This window comes from Barbus barbus (genome assembly GCF_936440315.1).
Source record: "Barbus barbus genome assembly, chromosome: 4".
Classification (NCBI taxonomy): Eukaryota; Metazoa; Chordata; class Actinopteri; order Cypriniformes; family Cyprinidae; genus Barbus; species Barbus barbus.
In genome coordinates, this window is record NC_136732.1 from 26,374,240 (window position 1) to 26,384,255 (window position 10,016).

At 37.6% G+C, this 10,016-nt stretch overlaps 1 protein-coding gene across 1 annotated transcript; it reads left to right on the top strand.

Moving 5' to 3' along the window:
- The first annotated feature begins 318 nt into the window (after positions 1–318).
- On the top strand, positions 319–9,950 carry LOC306862192 (26S proteasome non-ATPase regulatory subunit 11A). The gene is made up of 13 exons (XM_079404922.1): positions 319–450; positions 2,237–2,338; positions 2,484–2,680; positions 3,634–3,691; positions 3,803–3,997; positions 6,606–6,750; positions 6,877–6,937; positions 7,462–7,524; positions 7,631–7,756; positions 7,843–7,878; positions 8,044–8,095; positions 8,861–9,003; positions 9,113–9,950. The coding sequence occupies exons 1-12, from the start codon at positions 363–365 to the stop codon at positions 9,001–9,003; spliced, it is 1,266 nt and encodes a 421-aa protein (XP_079261048.1). The 5' UTR covers positions 319–362; the 3' UTR covers positions 9,113–9,950.
- Positions 9,951–10,016: the final 66 nt, after the last annotated feature.

Consider the following 10,016-nt stretch of genomic DNA (forward strand, 5'->3'; position numbering starts at 1 on the left):
ACAACTGAAGCCTCTTAAATATGCCAAGTGTTCTAACAATTTTGGCCACCACTGGAAATTGAAAAATGTCCTCAATAAATGTATTTGAAAATATTTGAAAATGATCCACAGTTTAGCTTAGGCTTCATTCAGTAGATTGCTATTGTGCTCACTATGCGAAGAAGTTACTATTTAAAAAAATGGGTCGAGATTGTAAAAAAACTGTATTTCTGATCAGCTAAAAACCCAGCACAGCCTCCTGGAGTGAGTCCTTCAGCCCGCTGCCTCTGTGAACTCAATCTCCCAGCGTGCCTCGGCGGCGCTTCCGGTAGCGTGTGTGGTGATGATTGTTATGTGAATCAGGCAATTGGTGAATTGGTAAGATGGCGGCTGCGGCGGTAGAGTTTCAGAGAGCACAGTCGCTGATCAGTACGGATCGGGATGCGTCCATTGACATTTTACATGCCATAGGTAAGCGTCTAATGTCCCGCTGGCTTTGGAACCGCTTGTGCTGTTTTAGCAGAAGAAACTGTGCTTTTAACACACGGGCCATGTCCCTCGTGTGATTTGCAGCTAAATGTGTTAGCCGGTTTCATGCTGCTGACTCACTGTGACAGGCGTGAGAAAGACTATAGCTGGACAAATACACTGCGATTTTACTAAAGGTTAACTTTATAAACGAGCTGCTGCGCTCTTTCAGACTTTGTCCTCAAAAGTAGTTTTATTGCTTGTAGTCTGTAGTGGAAGAAAAGACTGTTTTCACTGAACTGCCACCAGTGTAAACAGTTAGCCAATCAGCTAGCTTCAGTTCTCAATGAACGCGAATCCCCATGTAGTGATCATCTCAATGTATTTGGAAAAACAGGGATAAATAAATGTTTGTGTTTAGGTGATGGGCCTCCTAAGCATGGTAAATTATGTACAATTAGAGAAACGACTGACGATTTCTAAATTAAGGGACTACCACAACTTTGCATGACAACTGAATTAGCTTCGCTAGCAAGTGACATTCTGTTTGCTAATAACATTTAGGTATGAATTATCATATTGGAAAGACAATTAATGTCAAGAAAGTCATTTCAACTACATCGTGGCAGATATGAGTCATAAAAACATGACTGACAGGTTATTTATATTTACAGTCAGTGGTCAAATACTTTTTTCTCTCTTATCGCTTAGTTATGCCGTAATATGTCAGTGTCAGCAAGTTTAGTTTGGCATGAAGTTTGATATGTGTTAGTTTGTCACGGATAATTTGATAGCATACCACGCCATATTTTGTTTATCTGCTGCAGAATATCATGTTTCGAGGGTTTTAACTTTTTTTTTTTTTTTTTTTTTTTTTTTTTTAAACCTCTTCATATAACAAATGTGACCCTGGACCACAAAACCAGTCATAAGTGTCACATTTTGAAATTGAAAGCTGAATAAAAAAGCTTTCCATTTATTTATGGTTTGTTAGGACAATATTTGGCCGAAATGCAACTATTTGAAAATCTGGAATCTGAGAGTGCAAAAAAAACTAAATATTCAGAAAATCGCCTTTAAAGTTGTCCAAATGAAGTCCATAGCAATGCATATTACCAACCAAAAATGAAGTTTTGATATATTTACTGTAGGAAATTTACAAAATATGTTCATGGAACACGATTTTTACTTAATATCCTAATGATTTTTGGTATAAAAGAAAAATCGATAATCCTGAAGCATACAAAGTATTTTTGGCTATTGCTTAAATATACCTATGCTACTTATGACTGGTTTTGTGCTCCAGGGTCACGAATAGGCAATCTTTGTTACAATAAATCCAAGTAGTGTATATTTAGAGAGAAAATAAATATTTCAAAAAGAAAAAATTAATAAGCAAAGCAAATTATAATCTAAATTAAATTAAACGTACATCAAGTAATTTAGAGACTTTCAAGGCATTCCTTTTTTATTTGCTTTAAAGATTGAATTAATTTTAGTTTGGAGCAGCTTTTGGAAATATATATTTTTATAAATTAGACAAAAATTCAACTACTCTGTTTTTATAAAGATGTCCATGTTTCCTTGCTGTTATCAACAGCTTTTGAAGCCCATCAGTTTAGCAATCATTTACTTCAATCATTTACTTGAGGATCATGATGCCCAAGATGAACTTGCCTGCATTGTCATCAGAAATTCTAAGCTAATAGAGTTTGTTTTAAATATAGTTATACTGTTTGGCCCTACACAAATTTAATTGTAAAATGATCTACTTTATATACATTCACAGTCAAACGAGACATCCAAGACGATGACGAAGAGGCTGTGCGTGTCAAAGAACAGAGTATCTTGGAGCTGGGCGGACTGCTGGCCAAGACTGGACAAGCTGCTGGTAAACATCTTTAACTAGTGGGTCATCATGCCCCAATCAGCATACACATATATTAATGGATCTGATGTTTTTGAAGGCCACTACTCTGTCAGCTTTAATTTTTTTCAAGGTTAGTACCTATTGCGCATATATTGGTATTTTGCAGAATTGGGAGGTTTGCTGAAGTATGTCCGACCATTCCTGAACTCCATCAGCAAAGCAAAGGCAGCACGGTTGGTGCGCTCTCTGCTCGATATGTTCTTGGACATGGAGGCAGCTACTGGTCAGGAGGTGGAGTTGTGTTTGGAGTGCATTGAATGGGCCAAATCAGAGAAGAGGACCTTTCTACGACAGGCCCTGGAGGTGAGCACACCTAATTTTGTAAATCAGAGGCTTCAGCAAACATCACCATTAAAGTTGCTATATGTAGCTAGTTTTTAAAGAAGGTGCACTCTGTAACTTCTTTGTTTTATGTTCAGTTTGGACAATGTATTACTGATGTTAGTACCAAGATAAAGTGACTAGTATTTGACTGGTCATGTGATTGTGACATGACTCTCACTAGTTCACTGTATGAGGAAGGATCGTGAGAATTGAGTGTATTCAAACATAAATTCAGACAATATTGTGCATTTTTTGTGATGTTGTGTACACCACCATTCAAAAGTTTTTGAAAGAGGTCTTTTATGCTATAAAGGCTGTATTTATTTGATCAAACACCGTAAAATCAGTAATATTGTGAAATATTATTGCAATTTAAAATAACTGTTTTCTGTTTAAATGTTTTATATTTATTTTTTATATTTAATTTATTCCTGTGATGACCAAGCTGAATTTTCAGCATCATTACTCCAGTCTTTGGTGTCACGTGATCCTTCAGGGATCATTATAAAATGATGTCATGTTATCAATGTTTAAATCACGATCCTTTGAATAGTTTAGAAGAACAGCATTAATTTTACATATAAATCTTACTGTCACTTCTGATTAAATGCATCCCTGTTGAATAAAAGTATTAATTTCTTCAAAAAAAAACACAAATCTTACTGCCCCTGAAATTTTGAACTGTAGTGTACATGTTGCATACGAATTGAGTTGAAATCCAGTCTGACTGTTCAGACTAAGGCGCAGTCCAAATCAGGTTTGAATCAGAATTAAAACCGAATATCAGTGCTATTTGGATAGTGCTTGCAAACAGTGGATTCTATTTATTGTTTTGCTGTCAGAGCTATTAAAAACAAAAAGGATTTGAGTTCAATATGTCGGAGAAAAAAAAAACAAAAAGAATTCTGATCACTGTTACTTCAATCCTTTAGGCCCGTCTGGTCTCTTTATACTTTGACACCAAACGTTACCAAGAGGCTCTACAGCTTGGTGAGTCCCTGACAAGACCTTCCCTTGTTGTTGACACATTCATGTTCTTAAGCTTGAGCGATGTACTTGCGGTCTGTAACCACTGTCCTCCTCTTCTTCCTTGTCAATCAGGCTCTCAGCTCCTGCAAGAGCTGAAGAAGATGGATGATAAAGCTCTGCTGGTGGAGCTCCAGCTGCTAGAAAGCAAGACATATCATGCACTGAGCAACTTGTCCAAGGCCAGAGCAGCTCTCACCTCTGCCAGGACCACAGCAAACGCCATCTACTGCCCCCCAAAGCTGCAGGCTGCTCTAGACATGCAGTCAGGTACGTTTCCACAGAAAGCCCTAACAAGGCATGACACCTAATTTGTCCCTCCACACTGAAAGCAAAATTGCCGTGCAACATGATACAATCACAGCCAGTCAGAACATATTTGTTTGTATGCTTTATGGTTTTATTGGTTTTATTGAACAAAACTGTTAAAATCAAGCGCAACCTCCCACTCCCTCTCCTGAAACCAACACGGAAGTGACTAAAACTGCAATTGTCATTCTTACACTATAATACTGAACCTTGATTTCAGTGAAGATGAACACTTGCTTCTTGCACTCTTTGTTGCACTGTACTTTTGCTTTAAAAAAGGGATTTCATAGAAATTTGGACTTCATTTGGTTTAATTGTAAATGAGAAGTGGTTCTCAAACAGTTTACCTGGATAAATAAAGGTTAAATAAATAAATAAAAATAAAATATTCTTAAGTAAAATTGTATTTGTTTTTTTGTGGGAAATTAATCGTTTAGATTAATCGATAAATTAGTCGATGGATTAATCAAAATAAAAATAGTCATTATGGCAGCCCTAGTGGCAGCAACTGATGCTTCTCAGAAAGCTACATCACATCCACTTTGCTGTGTGTCAGGAGCGTCTGTTTAATCTGTCTTTTTAAACACACAGCCAGATAATTCATAACTCAATTACAGTTGGAAAGTTGCAACTTTGCAGTGTCAGTTTCACAATGAAAGTGAAACTGACATCCAAACTATAATAGTTAACATGTATAACAAATGCAAAGTGTCCAACATGTAAAAAATGATGTACACGCTAACTCCAGCACAAACTGCATATTTTAAACACTCTTGACAAATGTCACTACCTGCTTTTCACAGCTTTGCAGCCACCTAACATTTTGCTTGATATTTGCATAAAGTCAAGCATTTTTCAACCTTTTCGACGCTCTCAATGCTCTCTCTGGTGCACTGTCAATCACACAGTTCACTGTGAAAGCATGAATTCAACTCCCGCAGGAAAGAATTGAAAACACATGCTCTGCATCAGTGGGCAGCCATACTTCATCCTGCATTATCGGTGCTGAGCCATCTTCAGACCTGCCAACCTGTACGCATTTTGCGTTGCGGGCACGCATTTTGACCTCAAAAGTACGCAGGTACGATTTGTCACTTTAAACTACGCAAAAACCTGGTGACACCTTTGTGCAGCACAAACCAATTAAGCGACAGCAAAGAAAGAGCACTTCGACCAATCAGAGCACGGGGTTCAGTCCCCATCTAGCAAGTGGGATGATTGACAAATGCGTAGACCTATCATTAAAAAGAGACCGCAAATAGACAGCAAAACAAAATCCCGCTCGGTCTCGTACTCCCGCCGTCTGATTTCTTATGAGAGGACAGTACACACGGTACTTACAACTAAGATAAACGGGTTGGGGTGGATGTGGAAAGTTAAAATATTGAGTTGAGTTAACTTAATCCTCTGGAGTCGACGTGATCGCATTGATATTCTAGACGAACTGTGAACAAAATAAAAGCACACATTCATATTCAGTCAGATCTGCTGCGGTTTATTTGTGTTCATATAGCTGCACTCACTGAACAGCGTCCTAATATTAGGGCTTTTAGTCCAAAAAAATGCTCGCACTTGGATAAATACTGATATATTTGCACTAGAGCTTCGCCCGTGTCTAATAAACCTTTAAAAAAAGTATTTCCGGAACATTCACATCTGCGTTCAGCTGCTGACACAAAAACACTGATTCATCCAGTAAAGAAACAAGTGAAGTATTTGAGTGAGACATTAAAACATTCATTCAAACCACTTTTTCATAATTTTAATATGAACTGAATATATTATAAATACATATTAATTTAAATGTTTAATAATTCGTTCAAATGAAACACTTTTAAATAGACTGCAGCAATAATAGTTTGTCACACATTATTTTGTTTCGTGGGAGAATCGTGATCTCTGTTTGAGACAAAAAAAATCGTGATTCTCAATTTATCCAGAATCGTGCAGCTGTCGTATGTGACTGAGTGCAGACCTTTGGGAAATATTTAACATGAATAACGTTATCCTAACACTACATCGTTTTCAAGCTAGTTTGCCTATTCACCAGGCATTTAAGTTGGCAAAGTAGTGTGAAGTTACGTGCTCGGTGACAGAAAAGTGTGTGTGTGTGTTCATGACTTGCAGCTAAAAAAAAAAAAAAACATGACATCAGATGAGGACACTGACAGGGAGAGAGAGAGAGCAGCAGAAAATAAACCAAAAAGAGTCCATGCCTCACAGCAGTTCCTCACAAAATATGAGGATATATATATATATATATATATATATATATATATATATATATATATATATATATACCCCCCCCAGTTGCCATCACACAAGTGGTACTCAAAAAAAAAAATTCAAAGGTTGGCAGGTCTGTATCCTCCTAGAAATGTTTAATTAATAGATATATGCTTTACTTAAGCTGAGCAAATGGAGGAAAAACAGATCATGTGTACTATAAGGATTTGGCCTATTTGTCAATGTGGGAATTTTGGAGCTCATATCTGGTATACCTATATGTAGTTATTGTACTGAGTGCATCACATCCTCTTTTTTTTTGTTTTTTTCCCCCCCCTTGCAGGCATTATTCACGCTGCTGAGGAGAAAGACTGGAAGACAGCGTATTCATACTTTTATGAGGCTTTTGAAGGCTATGACTCTATTGACAGTCCCCGTGCCATCACTGCACTCAAGTACATGCTCCTCTGCAAGATCATGCTCAACTCGTGAGTCCTGGGTTTTTCTAGTGTCTCTCACGTTTTCTTTTTTTTCTTTTTTTTTTTTTTTTTTTTTTTTTTTTTTTTCATTAAACACTTTGAGCTCGTTAAACCGGTATGTCTTTGTCTTAACAGGCCAGAGGATGTGCAGGCCCTGATCAGTGGAAAGCTTGCCCTCAGATATGCTGGCAGACAGGTAGATGTCTGAGCTGAGCTCAATCTCATGGTGCAGCTGTGCAACACAGGAATAAATTACATTTTACAATATATTCAAATGGAAAACAGTTATTCTTCAATTGTAGTAATATTTCACAATATTATTGTTTTACTTTTTGTTTGTTTTTATCAAATAAATGCAGCTTTTTTTTAAGCATAAGAGACCTCTTTCAAAAATACATATGTATAAAAAAAAAAAAAACTTTTGAACAGTAGTGTAAAAATTTGATTAAATAACACCTTGGGTTGGAACATGTTTTTTGAGAGAGCCTGCTCACTCGCTTGGTACTTAGACTGAAATTAAGATACCATCCCAGACTGCAGCACGCATTTCATAGCATCCATCCATTTTCACTTTTGTATGACCCTGGCCTGTAGTGCCCTCTAATATGCACTCAGTCACAGCACCTGACCCTGTGTGCTGCTTGACAAGGTGACGTTTTTCTGTGGTGTTTGTTGGCGGAGGATTATGTGGATTAACTTGTCCTGTCTCTTTTTCTGTAGACAGATGCACTTAAATGTGTGGCTCAAGCCAGCAAGAACAGGTCACTTGCAGACTTTGAGAAGGTGGGTCAGATGCTCTGACTTCAAATGTTACCTCGTTCTCAGTCCACCTGTTTTTTTTTTGTTGTTTTTTTTCTATTTAATGTCCTTTTCTCTGATCTGCATTCAGGCTTTAACAGAGTACAAAGCTGAGCTGCGGGAGGATCCCATCATCAGCACCCACCTGGCCAAACTCTACGACAATCTGCTGGAACAAAACCTCATAAGGGTCATTGAGCCCTTCTCCAGAGCGCAGGTAATGATATGGTGTACCTCAGTGTGAGGTGATGTGTGCTTAAAACACTTACATTGTGTACTAAAATTGTTCTTCTGTGCCAACAGATTGAACACATTTCTGAGTTAATAAAACTCTCCAAGGTAAGGACTCGTCCCCTCTATTTAGCATTTAAAACATCTATCTTCTGCCTTAAACTCTTAAATGGCAAGCAAATTCTCACTGTTCCTTTACTGCTATGTGTGTCAGTAATGTGGGCAGTTATGTTTTAAGCAATTCTCAACCCTTCTCTTCCGTTATCTCTTCAGGGGGATGTTGAAAGGAAACTGTCACAGATGATTTTAGACCAGAAATTCCATGGTATGCCATCATTCTTGTCTTTTATTTGATAAGTGTGCTGTCACACACAGGACTGGGTGTAAATGCAGATTTACATACTCGATTCTGATTTTCATTTGATTCTGTCATTTATTTGGGTATAATTTAGTTAGAAATGAAAGATTCTCTCTGCCAATGCTGTTAATTTATACATTGTAAAACCCAATGATTTCCTCTAACTATTTAAGTATAAAAAAATTAATATTTATGAGTGCTTTCATTTCTTAATATGAAATTAAACTATAAACTCTGCTTAAATACCTGGTATAGATGAAACGTTACTGAATTAAAAACATTAATATATTAAACTCAAAACCTTATTAGTAACATTTAATTTTAACAAATTCTTATACAGTCCAAAGCAAAGGTAAAAATCTGCTGCAACTCGTTCAGTTTGCCTTCTGCTTAATATCATCAGTTATTGAGTTCACATGACTTTTTTCCAAGTGCAATGAACTTTTAGTACTATTTAAGAGAAATAACGTACTCCGTAAATTTGACTTTACAGTGCACAGAGCAGTGTTTCAGACTGATTCAAACCATCTGAAATTCATCAAACAATTCATTACAAGAACTTGCTCGAGTGTCATTCATTTCAGTAATTGGGCTTCACTGGATGCGCTGTATGTTAAGGTCTATATTTTTACCCAGCCCTAGTCAATCATACGTGTTGTTATAAAACGAAATATTTTTGGTCCCTCCACATGTTTTTATGGAGTTAAAATGTATCTTTCTCAATGCATTTAGGAATTCTTGACCAAGGGGAAGGTGTCCTGATTGTATTTGACGAACCTCCAGTAGACAAAACATATGAAGTCGCCCTTGAAACGATTCAGAACATGAGCAAAGTAGTGGACTCGCTCTACAACAAAGCCAAGAAATTGACATAGGCAAGTGCATGTTGTGCTTTGTGCATAATATTGGTACTTCTCAGAGTGACATGGCATTACATTGAAAAATGACTCATCTCAGCTGATCTCAGCTCTGTCTTTTGTTCAGGTTGAGCATTGGACCCTGCAGCTGAGAGCATGGCCAGTATGGGGGACTCTGAGGGAGGGGGATGTGATGCAGACATCGTCAAAAAAAGGTCTAACACCCCAAAAATGGACTGACTCCTGCTTTTGTCCCCTCTGGCTTTCACTTGGACATTTTTTACCACATTCCTCAATGGACAAACTACTTCTACTACTATGGGATCACTTTTTTTCACTTTTTTTTTGCTGGTAATCCATTTCTTTGTATCTTGGCTGTGCCTAATGGGCCATCAGGGAATCTTCAAAGAAATAAAAAAACTCACTTGCATTATAACTATTTGAAATGTATATACATGTATCTCTCATAAAGCAAAGCTGATATGAGAATGATTCAGTTCCCTTGCCAATCCAGGGGCCATTGTGTTGAACTGTTGACAAGATTCCCTGCATCACCAATCGAACGGTTTTAGCCCCAACTCCGGTCCCCTAAGGAAGCCCCTGGCCTTGCTCCAGGCCTATCTCTCATGTGGACAGCATACTTGGACTTTTTATGTTGGGCAGAAAAATTCTGATAAGATGCTGTCATCAGGACGGGGTCGTGAGCTGTTGTCATTCCCTGGCCCGTGCATTCCTACCCTTCCTCCTCCTTCCTCTTTGTACATACCGTTGCTAAGCGCCTCTGTCTGGCCTGTCATGCTATTGCCCTTTTTTTATAACGCTAAAAAAACATAATAAAGTCACCAAGAGAACAAGACTCTGAGTGCTTCTGTATGAGATCCTAGGATTCATAGCACCTGATTGGCATCTTTTGGGGAATGTTTTTTTTTTTTGTGTGCTTGTATAAAAGTGATGCTTTTCTTCTCACAGCTTAATATTCAGTTGACCGCAAGTAAGAGTGCTTGTCAATTTACCTGAAAAGTGTGAATGCT

Coding starts and splice junctions, on each gene's coding strand:
- LOC306862192 (XM_079404922.1), top strand. CDS start 363: ATGGCGGCTGCGGCGGTAGAGTTTCAGAGAGCACAGTCGCTGATCAGT. Junction 451..2,236: donor TGACATTTTACATGCCATAG/GTAAGCGTCTAA, acceptor ATACATTCACAG/TCAAACGAGACATCCAAGAC. Junction 6,938..7,461: donor TCAGATATGCTGGCAGACAG/GTAGATGTCTGA, acceptor CTTTTTCTGTAG/ACAGATGCACTTAAATGTGT.